The 17,389-nt window shown below is 42.5% G+C and overlaps 1 protein-coding gene across 1 annotated transcript in view; it reads right to left on the minus strand.

The window, feature by feature from the left end:
- STARD13 (StAR related lipid transfer domain containing 13) overlaps positions 1–17,389 on the minus strand; it is a 500,497-nt gene that overhangs the window by 253,738 nt on the left and 229,370 nt on the right. The window contains exon 5 of the mRNA XM_077810186.1: positions 16,916–16,949. Within this exon, the coding sequence (XP_077666312.1) occupies positions 16,916–16,949 (34 nt within the window). The remainder of the gene's footprint in view (positions 1–16,915; positions 16,950–17,389) is intronic.

The raw sequence follows: 17,389 nt of genomic DNA on the forward strand, positions 1-17,389 counted from the left end.
AACAACTGGAAGGGCAGAGTCTGTATAATATTTTAGGTAAAAACCTACTAAAAAAAATGCCCATTGCTTTTTTTAGAAGCAGCACTTCTTTGGCTGAACGTGTGTAACCCATGTTAATACTTTACAGCTCTTTGTCCCCTTCTAGTGGCTACACTGTATAGAGAGGTTATTGAGTCTACTTCTGCCCTTGAGCTACAGGACTTAGTTTTCTACCTCAAGCAATGGAGGCTCATGCTTTTAGATCAAGAGGTCCTGGACTCCCACTCACAACCCAGCCGAGGGTTTCATTACCCTAGCATTACACTGTGACAAGCCAGGCACAGTCGGGCAGGTCTTGTGTCTGCTTCATCCTGCCTGGGCGGTGGAACGGGGGAGAGAACGGAGACTAGCGCCCCACATTGAAAATATTGTGAGGACTGGTCCATGCTTCTGCTCCAGCGCATTGTTGTTAAGCAAGTTGCTTTGCACACTCAGGTTGGGCGGGCTCTGTGGCTCCTGGGGACAGAACCTAGAGGGACTGGAGCATGCTGCTGTGATGCCTGGGATCGAGCTGGGGTAGCCTGTAGGAAATGGAGTGATGGGCAGAGACTGGGAGCAGCTACCCTCAGCAAGAGAGATGTGAATGGCTGGGACCAGCCTGGAGCCAGCTCTCCAACACCCCCTCCCCAAGACCCAATAGTTCCCCTTGCTCCCCATGCAGTGCACCCACCCCACTCCCCCTGCTATTCCTCAGACCCCAACCTTTCCATGCTGTGTTGCTGCCCAGATGCTCCTGAATGCCTCAACTCCCTATGCAGAGCACAAATCTTGCCATCCCCAACACCCCAACTTCCCCCCTCTGCCCCAACTCTTCCTGCTCCCCCCGTGCAGGGCAGTATTCCTGACTTCTCCCCAAAGCTCCAACTTCCTCCCACCCCCCCGCCTCTCCTCGCCCCCCATGCTTAGTACTGTGCATAGTACATTTAGGTTTCACTATGCACCTCCACCCTCCTCATTCAAAGGAAGTTTCCACTACCTCTAGCACCTGTGACACCTTTCACAAGCTTCTGAGCAGAGCTGCCAATTGTGCCATATTGCTTGGGGATTCTCCCACTGTAATCCACCATTCTGTTCCGACAAGGTCACGCCTTTTGTATAAGGTCAAAAGTTACCTACTTCCTGGGATTTATTACCAAAAATAACTTGAACTGAATATGAACTCCAGACTAAGCCATCTTCCCAGGTTTGGTTGCCCTAAGGCTCTTACTTCAGCATCCAGCTGTACTAGACCCGAATGTCCTTTCCGAAAGCTACCCCCTACCTCCATTATATTCCGGATGGAATTTGACATCTCACACCTGCCTCAAGGAGTTAGCAGAAATTAACTAGATGAAGCAAAAGGATAATCCTGCTAACCTGTCAGAGGTGGAAACAGTCATCCAGTACGGATCACCAAATTTATTTGAACTATGACCTTCATGAACTGCTCATTACAGAAGTAGAAGGCCAATGCTATGACCATACTCTTCCATGTAGTTCCCTCTCATTTAAAAAATGCCTTCACTCTCCATTAAAAAACACTTCGGAGTTAACTAATTGCCTGTAAGTGTAAATACCGTTAACCCCCTTTTAATTTTGAATTAAATTTGAATCAGGACACCTCGCCCAGTGCAATAATGTCTAACAATGGATTGTTACAGTATATCTATCAGAGAGGTTGAGGGAAAGAACTACAGTACTTTAAATAGAAAACAGATATACAAGATTACATTGTTTTATTTTATATCATGAAATGATTCCGTTTATTTTTGTTTAAAAGTTACCTTAAGGCACAGAATATATAAACTGCCAAATTCTGCTCCCTTCATTTACACCTGGGAAAACACTACTCCAGAAGAACTGGTTGTTCAGGTGTAAATAAGGCTCTATGGCTCTATGTTGAAAACCCTTGTTAACTGTTCAGACATCAGAATAAAATCACGCTGCAGCCCAAGTTTGATGTCAGATGCTGCTTGCTGTAAGACTGTACCCCCTAATTCCAACAGAGGCAAGCTTAAGAGCAGTTTATCAACCTACATTAGATCGTCATTTACAGCAATGTTCTTGTCAGGTTTTTTTTAAGCCTCCAGAGAAGTAGCGGATCCCTCTCTCATTTATCAGTTGTTAAGTGTCAAAGTCTCGTTGGCAGCTCTAAGCAAAAATGATTTAAAGTAGAAAAAATGTTTACAATACCTTAATTTCAAGTTGTCTAATATATATTGTTTTTCATAGAACCATAGAATATCAGGGTTGGAAGGGACCTCAGGAGGTCATCTAGTCCAATCCCCTGCTCAAAGCAGGACCATTCCCCAATTTTTGCCCCAGATCCGTAAACGGCCCCCTCAACGATTGAGCTCACAACCCCAGGTTTAGCAGGCCAATGCTCAAACCACTGAGCTATCCCTCCCCCGATACAAGTCTTCCAAATATTTTCCTTTTTGATTGAAAATGTGTTAACTGATCTATAGAAATGAACTATGGTTATAATTTATTTTCAGCTTAGTGAAAAGGAGACAGTCATTTGCTAAGACACCGAGTTTTAGTAGGTAGGATGGACAAACTGAAATTTTACTGGTTTCAGAGTAGCAGCCATGTTAGTCTGTATCTGCAAAAAGAAAAGGAGTACTTGTGGCACCTTAGAGACTAACATTTATTTGAGCATAAGCTTTCGTGAGTTACAGCTCACTTCATCCACTGAATGCATCCGATGAAGTGAGTTGTAGCTCACGAAAGCTTATGCTCAAATAAATTTGTTAGTCTCTAAGGTGCCACAAGTCCTCCTTTTCATTTTTGTGAAATTTTACTGTTTCACTGCTGGAGAAGGTTTTGTCTCATAAGTAATATTTAGAGGATTCCATCATAGACTACTTGATCAGGTTATTTTGTGTTCTTCCACAGAAACAAGCACAATTCCCAAATTAAAATTGAGACAATAAAAATTCATGTTTATAACTTGCTCCATCTTTTTTCCATGAACTGCAATATCTTAGGATACCACATTCTTCACATTTTGTTTTTTAAGAGTCAATGGACCTCAGTCCAGTACATCAACAAGAGCAGAATTTTGCACAGGCTTATTTGGATGAGCAGAGACGTCACTGGGGAGATGTCATAGGGTACACCTCCTAGAGTGCCCCCTAAGGGCATGAGAGGGCCCTACACTCCAGCAGTGTAGTCCTAAATCTGTACACCATTAAAATATTGATTTTCTTAATAATTTTTGTTCTTCTGAATTGTTATTCACATTTGATTTGTATACTGAACTTCTAGTACAGTAATCCTTGGCTAAACTGGGCATGTCTGCAGACATGTAGGTTATCTGAAATAACGAGGTGTCTGGTTAAAAAAAAATTACACACACACACACTTACTTACTTACAGGAGGTGAGCCACCAAACCTATGTGGATCAGAGAGAAACAAAATGAAAGCTGTCCTGGGAGCTTTGGAAAGCTCTGGCTGCCTATCCTGACTGCTCTATGGTTACCCTGCTTGTGACTTTCCCAGAAAGATTTCCTGCCAACCTCTTCACTGCAGCTTGCCCTGCCACCCCAGTCCCATGCTCAGTAACAAGCTGCGGCCTCAGCAACCTTTAGTCTCTGATCCCCAGCGGACTGACCCACACCTACCTTTGCCCACTCCAGAGTGCAAGGACCCCCACACACAGTCAGCCCCAGAGCTGAGTTGCCCTGATGTGGTGGCTCATGTGACCTGGTTAGAGGAAGAGCCAGAGCTGGCAAGTGACTCCCTCTTGCTGGCTGCTGCCCCTATGGGAAGGATTGGCTGAGCCCTTGCCCTGCTTAAAAGGGCCCAGTGCCCTGGATGAGGTGGGATTGCAATGTACCTACGCTGGCTGTGATGGGCCCCACTACTAGCTCTGAAGCTTTGTGGAGCCGAGCAGGGCCAAGCCCACAATGTAGAGCCCATCATGGGTGAGTGCGTCCCTCCAGCACCCCAGGCGGCTTGGAAACTACGGGGTAGGGGGACCAGGCTGCCTTCTGGTTCAACTACAATATTGCTGGTGCTTAATAATACTGGCCCGGCCCTCGGATGTGTTCCCACTCGACTACACCACTGTGCACTCTCCTGGCCTTAGGTCTTCAATCTCTGGGCAGTCAACATCATGGTCTGGTTGCAGGAGACTCAGCCCACTGGCAGAGTGCCATGGGAGTCCGCTCCTTCGGAGTTATCGAAGGTCCAAAAGAAAACTGACAAGCCCACAGCAGGACTGTCCTCCTTCAAAGATTCTCCAGCAGGCTGTAGCCCTGCTCGGCACCTACAGATGAGTCACTGGTAACCTTCTGAAGCAATCGTTATTCAGCATGAGGCCCATCTCCCCTAAGTGGGCTCCAAAAGGCAGCAGTCATAAGAGCAGTCCCTGCTCTCAGCTGAGCTCCTCTCCAGGAGCCGAGGGCTGAAGGTCTGCTCTCCTCCCAGCTCTGCAGCTGAACTTCTCCCTTTTACATCTTCCTACCAGGCCTGATGTCTTGCAGTTGTGGTGCAGTGGGGGTGCTCATAAGCTGGTGCGAGGTTTATACACGCCGTCTCAGGTGGGGAGCAAAGCTGAGCAAATAACTGATTTTTCATTCCGGATTGACCCTAAGTGGAAACTTTTCAGATTTTCTCACCAAAATGAACAAACAAAAAAAAATTTCATTTTGGGTCAAATAAAACATCGTTCCTGCTGAAATATCCCCCCCTTCCCCATTTTTCATTTTATTTTGTTTGAGGGGGTTTTTACTCCCTTTTTGATGATGATGATGATGAGGTTGTTTATTTACAATAAATCTGCATTTTTCCTTGAATAAACTATTTGTGTGAACGTCACCCAGCGCTAGTGGGGATCTGTACTCAGCTTTGGTTCTGATTACGGAACACACACGGTGCCCCTGTCCCGAGCTCTATAAAATGTGCTGGTACAATGTTTTTTCTCACAATAACTTAGGGCTAGATGCTGACCCTAGACACCCTCCTGTGCAGGGCAGTAAGGGGTGGAAGTAGCTCCCTTACATTCCTTGCACGGGTTACCTGTATTGTGGGTTACAGCATGGAGGAGTAAGAAGTCTATGGGGGCTGCTACTCTCTCTCCTGTACAGGTGAGTGGATGGGTAGCGGGCAGAGCCTTGGCTCTACTCCCCAGCACACCAGCCAGGCAGGGAAAGTAATCTGCACCAAGTATAGGGCTTGTTCCCCCAACTGGAGTGAGGGGGAAATTGCGGAATAGACTGTGGCTCTGAGTCACTGTCTTATTCCTGGTCTGCCCTTGGGACAGTGCAGCTATGTTGTGCCCCTGGGGCAGGGACTGCAGTAAAGCCACAGCATATTCGGTAAGCATGAAGCTTTGTACCACTGAAAAGCGCAAGGTGCATGTAGTCAGAAGGACCTGAAGAAAAGAATGGGCCTGATCTTGAGTTGAGCCAAGCACCTGCAGTTTCCACTAAGGGCCGATAAAAGTTGCAGGTGCTAGTATCTCCCAGGATAAGGCCCATTTTTTGCAGCAGGTCCCTTTTACAGCATGACATATATAACTGCAGATATGCCATATAGCCCCTATTTCTTCAGTGAGAGTTATCCTGGAAGTCACCTGGAGGAGTTTTGCCTGGAAAAGTAGGATCAGGCCATTTGTTAAAGCCATAAGGCTTTAACATCTGCTTCTCTTCGTATCTCATAATGTATCAGTCAAGGGAACACGTCTATCCACAGAGCATCTCACAAACGGCCAAGGTCATGTAAGGATTTCATTGTATTACTGCAGTGCACCATCTTCTCTGCCAGCCCCTTGCTGCTAGAGACTACATTACCCTGCATCAGCAAATATGACTATAAACTGCTATATTTAGTTTTTCAGACATCATTAAAATAGCTCTGTCAGCTCTTAAGATGACTTCATTATTTTGTCAGTAGAGTAAATTTGCTTCCTTTATCCACAGTCTAGAGTGCTTTGAGTTAACTGTTGTCTTGTGCTGTTTAGTGATAACTTTAAAATACATTAAGGAACCAAAATGCTCAAGCTGAGTAGAATAATTGCTGCTAGGAGATATACTGGGAGAAATTAGCTTGCTTAGTTTCATCCAGTGATGATTATACTTTGGCTGGAGACGAGAAGCATCCCTCTCCTTCACTCAGACACACACGTCTATCCGTGATTATCCTCCACAGAACAGGTGCTCTGACTTGCCCAGAGGAGTAACACAGATGCGGTCATGAAGGTTGGAACAAAGTCACAGGGGCTTCAGTAGGGCTGCCTGTTCCTTTGAAAATTTCTTTCAAGTGACTCCACGCTCTCCTTTTTCTTTCTGTTATGATTTCTTGCTCATACCGCACAGGTCTCTGTACTCAGCATTTCTAATGGCAAGAGCCACATCTTTTCATCCTGGATCTCTGATAAGGGAATGGATTGCCTTTAGTGGTGGTAGAGCAGGGCTATTTTGGAGGAGACTATTTTAGTTTAGACAGAGTGTATGGAGAGGGACCTTATGCCTTGAAAAATTAAATGATGTAAGAACCTTATGTTTAGCACAGCAAGTACTGGTGTAACACCAACAGACCCCGTCTTTGGGGGCAGGATCGAACCTGGGACCTCTGGAGCTTAGTGCATGAGCCTCTAGTGCATGAGCTAAAAGCCCACTGGCTCCTATAGCAGACACATTAATCTTTAATGACAGGTTTCAGAGTAACAGCCGTGTTAGTCTGTATTCGCAAAAAGAAAAGGAGTACTTGTGACACCTTACAGACTAACCAATTTATTTGAGCATGAGCTTTCGTGAGCTACAGCTCACTTCATCGGATGCATACCATGGAAACTGCAGCAGACTTTATATATACACAGAGAATATGAAACAATACCTCCTCCCACCCCACTGTCCTGCTGGTAATAGCTCATCTAAAGTGAGCATCAGGTTAGGCCATTTCCAGCACAAATCCAGGTTTTCTCACCCTCCACCCCCCCACACAAATTCACTCTCCTGCTGGTGATAGCCCATCCAAAGTGACAACTCTTTACACAATGTGCATGATAATCAATTTGGGCCATTTCCTGCACAAATCCAGGTTCTCTCACTCCCTCACCCCCCTCCAAAAACCCACCCCCATACACACACAAACTCACTCTCCTGCTGGTAATAGCTCATCCAAACTGACCACTCTCCAAGTTTAAATCCAAGTTAAACCAGAACATCTGGGGAGGGGGGGTAGGAAAAAACAAGAGGAAATAGGCTACCTTGCATAATGACTTAGCCACTCCCAGTCTCTATTTAAGCCTAAATTAATAGTATCCAATTTGCAAATGAATTCCAATTCAGCAGTTTCTTGCTGGAGTCTGGATTTGAAGTTTTTTTGTTTTAAGATAGCGACCTTCATGTCTGTGATTGCGTGACCAGAGAGATTGAAGTGTTCTCCGACTGGTTTATGAATGTTATAATTCTTGACATCTGATTTGTGTCCATTTATTCTTTTACGTAGAGACTGTCCAGTTTGACCAATGTACATGGCAGAGGGGCATTTAAGTGGTCTCGGTGCCACAGAACACCACACCCAGGAGGTATGGAGGTTACATACTTCCCCTAGCTGAGGAAGCGCATCCCGAGCTTCAGAGACTTCCCAGTTGATATCCCCGATGAGCCCCCACTTGTAACACCAACAGACCCTGGTTGTTGGCGGGCGGGATTGAACCAGGGACCTCTGAAGCTTAGTGCATGAGCCTCTAGTGCATGAGCTAAAAGCCAACTCTCCCTTAGCTAAGGCTATAGAGCAGACTCATTAATCTCTAAAAAAAGAAAAGGAGTACTTGTGGCACCTTAGAGACTAACCAATTTATTTGAGCATAAGCTTTTGTGAGCTACAGCTCACTTCATCAGATGCATACTGTGGAAACTGCAGAAGACATTATATACACAGAGACCATGAAACAATACCTCCTCCCACCCCACTCTCCTACTGGTAATAGCTTATCTAAAGTGATCACTGTCCTTACAATGTGTATGATAATCAAGTTGGGCCATTTCCAGCACAAATCCAGGTTTTCTCACCCCCCCCCTCCAAAAACCACACACACAAACTCACCCTCCTGCTGGTTATAGCTTATCCAAAGTGACCACTCTCCTTACAATGTGTATGAAAATCAAGGTGGGCCATTTCCAGCACAAATCCAGGTTTTCTCACCCCCCCACCCCCTCCACACACAAACTCACTCTCCTGCTGGGGGTGGGGGGTGGGGTGAGAAAACCTGGATTTGTGCTGGAAATGGCCCACCTTGATTTTCATACACACTGTAAGGAGAGTGGTCACTTTGGATAAGCTATTACCAGCAGGAGAGTGAGTTTGTGTGTGTGGTTTTTGGAGGGGGGGGGGGGGTGAAAAAACCTGGATTTGTGCTGGAAATGGCCCACCTTGATTATCATACACATTGTAAAGAGAGTGGTCACTTTGGATGGGCTATTACCAGCAGGAGAGTGGGGTGGGAGGAGGTATTGTTTCATGGTCTCTGTGTATATAATGTCTTCTGCAGTTTCCACAGTATGCATCCAATGAAGTGAGCTGTAGCTCACGAAAGCTTATGCTCAAATAAATTCGTTAGTCTCTAAGGTGCCACAAGTACTCCTTTTCTTTTTGCGAATACAGATTAACACAGCTGTTACTCTGAAACCTGTCATTAATCTCTAAGTGTTCTTGGTGTCACTAGAGGGGACAAAACACCAGACGCAGGAGGTGTGTGGGTTACACTGGCTCATAGACAGATCCAGGGGATATGAACATTACTGGGCTATGGCACCAGCTTTGTTGCTGAGTTTTATCGTCACCCCAATCCTCTCCCTCACCCACACATACTTTTTTAGAGTTTGAAAACTTAATTGCTAATTATTTAAGAAAATAGTTTACTTATTTTTTTTTAACTTGCACTTTAAGTTCTTTAGGACAGGCGCTGTCTTTTCGATAAATGTTCCTACAGTGCCTAGCATAGCAGGGCCCTGATCTTTGGCTGAGCCCCTTAGGCACTGCTAGATTGAAAACAGTAAGTAATAATAATACAAACTGCATGGGTTCTAGGGACCTCAGGGTTTCCTGGGGTTCCAGTTCTGGGGAAGCTCACCATGCTGACTGTCCAAGTCCGAGACCCAAGAATTTTGTGTTTTGCAGAGAATTTCAAAATTTGAGGCTTTTGTTCTGAATTGGAATGAAACAAAGTTTCAGAATATTAGAATCCTCTGTGAAATGGAATTACTGTACCTCTCTCTGTAGAACTCTACCCAGGACCTTTGATTTCTCCAGCACAGACCTCTAGTACTTGAGTTAGAGGAACATCATCTTCTATGTGGCATTTACTAGAGAGGCATTTACTAGTGGATTACAAACTATTATTTATGTCACTCTTCTTAAGCAGCATTCAACACCACCCAAAACCTCATTTATAAATAGTTTTCTTAAGAGGTACTGTTAAGAACAATCAAAGTGCAATTTGTTATCATATGGAACAATGATGGGTCTGTCAAAATGGATATTCATTTTTCTCCCCATAATATATTTTCTCTTTTGTTGTTGTTGGCTATTTTATTACGGCAATTATATCCCAGCAGGGCAGACAAGCAGCTCCCCTATGAAATGACAGCAACAATATAGTTGACAGAAGATTTCAGGAAGCAACTGATGTTCTCATTATACAACATTTGTAGCATGGTTACAACTTTTAATAAGAAGTCATTAATTTAGCGCCACAAAATTACACAGGCCCAATCTGAAAATTTGGCCTCCTAAATAAGTGACCTGTTTTTTCAGGAATGCTGATCTCCTATTAGTCAATGGGAGTAGCAGTTACTCAATACCTCTGACAACCTGGGCCCTTACTTGGGTGTCTAAGTATGGGAAGTTTGAACATTTTGGCCATGCTACTTTACTACACGATTAAAAGCTGCCAGGGCTGCAAATGCAAGTTGAATTATTGTAGCTAACTGTGGTATAGGAACATGCACTCACAACTGTACAGAAATGTGAACTCCAAAGCTGGAGAAAACTCATCTCCTCCTCTGGAAATGAGTATCCTCCAATTTACTGTTTAAGTTATTTGAAAATCATTTTGGCGGGTTTGGTTCAAAAGTTTAGATTTGTTGTTTAGAAGTGGAAACTCTTATAGCACAGCATACAATATCAGGGAAATAAATCAGAAAGTAGAACAGGAATACCAAGTCATCCCTTTACTTATTCACCACTTGCCAGTATTTAATATTTTCTCCTAATGTATATCATATTTAATGTGCAGAACGTTATTTACAATATTCATACTCATAAAATATTGCCAGGTTTCAGAGTAACAGCCGTGTTAGTCTGTATTCGCAAAATGAAAAGGAGTACTTGTGGCACCTTAGAGACTAACCAATTTATTTGAGCATGAGCTTTCGTGAGCTACAGCTCACTTCATCAGATGCATACCGTGGAAACTGCAGCAGACTTTATATATACACAGAGAATATGAAACAATACCTCCTCCCACCCCACTGTCCTGCTGGTAATAGCTTATCTAAAGTAATCATCAGGTTAGGCCATTTCCAGCACAAATCCAGGTTTTCTCACCCTCCACCCCCCCACACAAATTCACTCTCCTGCTGGTGATAGCCCATCCAAAGTGACAACTCTTTACACAATGTGCATGATAATCAAGTTAGGCCATTTCCTGCACAAATCCAGGTTCTCTCACTCCCTCACCCCCCTCCAAAAACCCACCCCCATACACACACAAACTCACTCTCCTGCTGGTAACAGTTCATCTAAACTGACCACTCTCCAAGTTTAAATCCAAGTTAAACCAGAACATATGGGGGGGGGGGGGTAGGAAAAAACAAGAGGAAATAGGCTACCTTGCATAATGACTTAGCCACTCCCAGTCTCTATTTAAGCCTAAATTAATAGTATCCAATTTGCAAATGAATTCCAATTCAGCAGTTTCTCGCTGGAGTCTGGATTTGAAGTTTTTTTGTTTTAAGATAGCGACCTTCATGTCTGTGATTGCGTGACCAGAGAGATTGAAGTGTTCTCCAACTGGTTTATGAATGTTATAATTCTTGACATCTGATTTGTGTCCATTTATTCTTTTACGTAGAGACTGTCCAGTTTGACCAATGTACATGGCAGAGGGGCATTGCTGGCACATGATGGCATAAATCACATTGGTGGATGTGCAGGTGAACGAGCCTCTGATAGCGTGGCTGATGTTATTAGGCCCTGTGATGGTGTCCCCTGAATAGATATGTGGGCACAATTGGCAACGGGCTTTGTTGCAAGGATAGGTTCCTGGGTTAGTGGTTCTGTTGTGTGGTATGTGGTTGTTGGTGAGTATTTGCTTCAGGTTGCGGGGCTGTCTGTAGGCAAGGACTGGCCTGTCTCCCAAGATTTGTGAGAGTGTTGGGTCATCCTTTAGGATAGGTTGTAGATCCTTAATAATGCGTTGGAGGGGTTTTAGTTGGGGGCTGAAGGTGACGGCTAGTGGCGTTCTGTTATTTTCTTTGTTAGGCCTGTCCTGTAGTAGGTAACTTCTGGGAACTCTTCTGGCTCTATCAATCTGTTTCTTTACTTCCACAGGTGGGTATTGTAGTTGTAAGAAAGCTTGACAGAGTTCTTGTAGGTGTTTGCCTCTGTCTGAGGGGTTGGAGCAAATGCGGTTGTATCGCAGAGCTTGGCTGTAGACGATGGATCGTGTGGTGTGGTCAGGGTGAAAGCTGGAGGCATGCAGGTAGGAATAGCGGTCAGTAGGTTTCTGGTATAGGGTGGTGTTTATGTGACCATTGTTTATTAGCACTGTAGTGTCCAGGAAGTGGATCTCTTGTGTGGACTGGACCAGGCTGAGGTTGGTGGTGGGATGGAAATTGTTGAAATCATGGTGGAATTCCTCAAGGGCTTCTTTTCCATGGGTCCAGATGATGAAGATGTCATCAATATAGCGCAAGTAGAGTAGGGGCTTTAGGGGACGAGAGCTGAGGAAGCGTTGTTCTAAATCAGCCATAAAAATGTTGGCATACTGTGGGGCCATGCGGGTACCCATAGCAGTGCCGCTGATCTGAAGGTATACATTGTCCCCAAATGTGAAATAGTTATGGGTAAGGACAAAGTCACAAAGTTCAGCCACCAGGTTAGCCGTGACATTATCGGGGATAGTGTTCCTGACGGCTTGTAGTCCATCTTTGTGTGGAATGTTGGTGTAGAGGGCTTCTACATCCATAGTGGCCAGGATGGTGTTATCAGGAAGATCACCGATGGATTGAAGTTTCCTCAGGAAGTCAGTGGTGTCTCGAAGGTAGCTGGGAGTGCTGGTAGCGTAGGGCCTGAGGAGGGAGTCTACATAGCCAGACAATCCTGCTGTCAGGGTGCCAATGCCTGAAATGATGGGGCGCCCAGGAGTTCCAGGTTTATGGATCTTGGGTAGTAGATAGAATATCCCAGGTCGGGGTTCCAGGGGTGTGTCTGTGCGGATTTGATCTTGTGCTTTTTCAGGAAGTTTCTTGAGCAAATGCTGTAGTTGCTTTTGGTAACTCTCAGTGGGATCATAGGGTAATGGCTTGTAGAAACTCGTGTTGGAGAGCTGCCGAGCAGCCTCTGGGTTGAACATGTCACTACATTTCTAACAATGCTGGTATGCCATAAAAGGTTTCCCAGAGGGGCCAAGTGACTCTGTGCAGTTACAATGTTTTCTAAGAAAAGCTGCAAGTGTTCTGATAAACATATTGTGAGGAACTCACTCTGAAACTCCAGGAAATGGCATCCCAAACATCTTTTAATTTATTTTTAAAAGCTAAAAAATACAAAAGAAAAGAAAGAAAAACAGTACAAAGAAAAGTATTTTCCCCTCACAGACAAATGTGGTTTTGTGGAGAGATGACTAGAGGCCAAGGAAAACAACATATGTATGCCCCTGACTTGACCAGAGGAACACTGGTGCCAACCAATGACAGGGAAAGGGCTTGATTTCCACTCCAAACTCCTACTGTCCAGTATTCTAGTAGCACTGTCTCTGATCACTAGCTCCTTCTTTATTCAAGGCTGGAAGTGAGGACTCCCTACTAAACAACTGGTAGCTTCATAGTAGGTGGGGAAGAAGATGATGAACCGCTGAGCAATTCTAGCATTACTTGGAATTCATTCTTTAGGCCATGACAACCCTAGAGGGAGAGAATATGGAGGGTGGGACACCGAAGTTGAAAGAAGAGGGAAGGGATCTATAAGGAGGAAAGGGCCAAGGAAAGAGAAAGAAAGGATAAAGGGAAAATGAGAGGAATGTGGAAGTGGTGACCAAGGAAAAAGAATGAGGAGGAATGTCAAGGAGAAAGAAAGGAGTGCAAAGAAATAAGCATGATAGGTGAAATTTGGGGACTTTCTTCTCTGCTTTTGTTCTTCTTTTATTAAGAGAGCTTTGACACACTAAAGAAACTGAATGCACAAATTCCATTATTGCAACTTTAGGATTTTGAAGTTAAACACAAAACAGTCAGGAAATGCAAAATTAAGTGGCTGATTGCACATAGCTGTTTGGTATTTTTGAAGACTATTTCGTAAGAACATTAGAACGGCCACGCTGGTTCAGACCAATGGTCCATCTAATGCATTATCCTGTCTTCTGACAGTGGCCAGTGCCAGATGCTTTCGACGGAATGAACAGAACAGGGCAATTATCAACTGATCTATTCCATCATCCCATCCTAGCTCCTGGCTTCAGAGGGTTATGGACACTCGCAGCATGGGGTTGCATCCCTGATCATCGTGTCTAATAGCCATTGATGGACCTATCCTCCATGAACTTATCTAATTATTTTTTGAGCCCAGTTATACTTTTGGCCTTCACAAACATCCTCTGGCAACAAGTTCCACGGGTTGACTGTGCATTATATGAAGAAGTACTTTCTTTTGTTTGTTTTAAACCTGGCATCTATTAATTTCATTGGGTGACCCCTGGTGTGTATGTGATATGAAGGGGTAAAAAAAAAAAAAGTTCTTACTCGCTTTTTCCACACCATTTGTGATTTTATAAACCTATCATATCTCCCCTTAGTCATCCATTATTTTTGTTGCCCTTCTCTGTACTTTTCTAACATTTTTTTTGAGATGGGGTGATCAGAACTGCGTGTGTGGGAATACTAATAATTTATATAGTGGCATTATGATTTTTTTTATTATCTATCCCTTTCCTAAGGGTTCCTTACATTCTGTTAGCTTTTTTGACATTGACATTGAGCAGATATTTTCAGAGAACTATCCACAATGAATCCAAGAGCTCTTTATTGAGGGTAACAGCTAATTTGGACCCCATTGTTTTGTATGTATAGTTGGCATTTATGTTTGCCAATGTGCATTACTTTGTATTTATCAACACTGAATTTCATCTGCCCACTCACCCAGTTTTGTAAGATCCCTTTGCATCGCTTTGCAGTCAGCTTGGACTTCACTATCTTCACTAATTATGTATCATCTGCAAACTTTGCCACCTCACTGTTTACTCCTTTTCCAGATCATTTTTGAATATGTTGAACAGCACTGGTCCCAGTACAGATCCCACTACATCTCTCCCTGTAAAAACTGACCATCTATTTCACCTGCTAAAGATACACCTTAATAAGTAGCATGCCCATTATGGGAAAGTACATTTTGCAACACAAACCTTAAATTCCTTAAATTCACAACCTTGACATTGCATTAATATAGGTTTTTGCAAATTCTGTTTGCCTTTAAAAATATTCCGCTTTAAAAGACAACAACAAAAAAGTATTGCCTATAATGGATAATGATAAGGAAACTTACAATGGCAGGGAAACTCCAGTGTTTGTGTTTTGATCAGATCCATATTAAACAAAAAGTACTGTATTGCAGTACATAACAGAGCAGGGTAGGAAACTGGTTTCCCATCCGGACAGAATTTTTCAGATTTCAACATATTTTCCCAACCTGAATTGGGACAAAATGTCAAAATCTTGAAAATTTTTGTGAACTAGAACATTTGAAAAAATTCAGCTCAGGTCAATTGAAATGCTTTGTTTCAGTCATTTCAAAATGTTTCATTTTGATTCTGACTTTTTACATTTTGTTTTACTACAATGTAACTTAAATTTCAAATCAAAGTCAACACACTTTTCCTTTTGAAAGTATCAAAACATGATGATATTTTAATGATATATAAATTTTTCATACTGGAAATGCTGTTTAAATACTCCATTTTGTTTAAAATGTAAATCCTTTAAGATTCCCAGTCTTCAGTGCAACATATAGATTTTGATTCAAGTAGATATTTCAGTAAAGAGCTGAAGAAAATATTTCATCACTAAATCAATACCAGCATCTAAATCAATCTAAATCAATTTCATCACTAAATCAATACCAGCATCTGATGGAAGCTGTTCACCTTTAGAATAATGTACACTTATTTTTCATAGGCAAGTATCGACATTGTTTACTGAAAATACAATTGATCCAGTAGATAAAGTTAACGTGCACAAAAACATAATAGAATTATACTACAATTAACAACCATCACATTTCATTGACACAATGGTAAAGTAGATGGGCACAGAACTGCCAATTAAGACCTCTGTTTTCTAGGCCAGATTCCAACCATTGTGCTAAATCAGCACCTTTGCCAGCTGATCCGTTGAACTGGTGACATTGGCTATAAAAATGATTCCCTCATCTAGCAGAGTTAAAATAGCCCTTGGAAAGACAGAAGATGCAATTTGGGAACTGAAGGAACGGGGGCACATGTTAATTTAAACTAGAAGAGATCACAGGGTTAGAGGACCTGTTCAAACCAGTCCCCCAGCCAGATAAAGAGGAGAAGTAGGGTAATATGGAGAAAAAATCATTAAAACAATGATCCACAATTACTTTATGTTTAATCAGAGTGTACTGCATATTCACTGTACTTTGCACTGTAAAGGAAATTCATTTTTTTCTGATTTGTGCAGATCCAGAAATCCCATACTTCATGATTTTTAAAAGGGTTCGAATGGACATAGGGTTATGTGACAATAAGGATTCACCAAGTCATTCTTTGGGCTTCTTTGCAAAATTCTGTTACTGTTATTAAATACTAATATCACATTTGGAAACACCTGCCGTTTTCTACATTTCTTCATTGCTCTCAGTTACAATATAATAAAGAACTCTGGACTTACTTAGGCAAAGCACTGATGCATAGGCTTACATCTCATTGAAATCAATTGGATTCATGAAGTCAATGTGATTTAAGCATATGTTTAAGTGCCATGCTGAATGAGGACCTCTATGCACACAGATGCATATCAAAACCTTTATTTTAGCTCCTAGTAGTCACACTGAGTGAGTTTGGATTTCTAGTTATTTATTTCCACAAATGTAATGATTATTGCCATAAACTTGGGTGCCTCAGATAATTAAAATTAATTACAAGAGAAATAATTTCCTATGTACTAATCAAATAAGAGGGTATCATTAATATTTAATGGCCACATCAGTCTGCCAGTGATCCCTCCTTAATGTCCCATAAAGTCCTAGCTAAAATAAATACACTTTAAATAGCTACAAGAAAGAGGCCAGATTAATTCCACATCACTAACACTGACTCTCTAGAAATATATATTTTATCTTATTATTTGAGAACCCACTTTACAAGCTGTAAATCCAAAGTAGCAGAATTTGCAACTTCCTTATGGCCTAACGGTGGCTAAATAAATATATATACACCGTGTTCATGGACAATAGTACAAAACTGTCCAAAACAACAGCACTGAAAAAAATACAGAACCCGAGTCTAGTATAAACATCAGAGAGTCCCACAGATGTTCCATCACGATATATATTCTTTTAACATGTTTACCTTGTTTCTCAAGAAACTTTCAATAGGGTATAACTTGTAAGTAGCAGAATGTCTTTTTCAGAAGATTATGGACTTACCTGCTTTCTCTTTGCTCAGCTTCTGAGACAACACCTGTAAGAAATAATTCTTTTTTTAGTTTAACATTTTCCCAAAAGGCTCAGGATATAATTTTATGACAAAAGTAAGAACGGACTTTAAACTTAGAAACATCACCATCTTGTTTGGGTCAGTACAACCCATAATTTTAATTTAAAGGCCCTGGGGACAAGATAAGCTTAATTTTCACCCAATTTATGTAAAATCAAAAGACTGAACTGATCCTTCTGGATACCAAAAAGATTCCAGATGAGAACCTCACAGAATCCGCAATTTGCTTGAGATGCAGCTATTCCCATGTCTTAGAATCATAGAATATCAGGGTTGGAAGGGACCTCAGGAGGTCATCTAGTCCAACCCCCTGCTCAAAGCAGGACCAATCCCCAACTAAATCATCCCAGCCAGGGCTTTGTCAAGCTAGTGTGCATTCTTTGGTCCTGCTACATGAAAATCAT

Source organism: Eretmochelys imbricata, chromosome 1, assembly GCF_965152235.1.
Source record: "Eretmochelys imbricata isolate rEreImb1 chromosome 1, rEreImb1.hap1, whole genome shotgun sequence".
Classification (NCBI taxonomy): domain Eukaryota; kingdom Metazoa; phylum Chordata; order Testudines; family Cheloniidae; genus Eretmochelys; species Eretmochelys imbricata.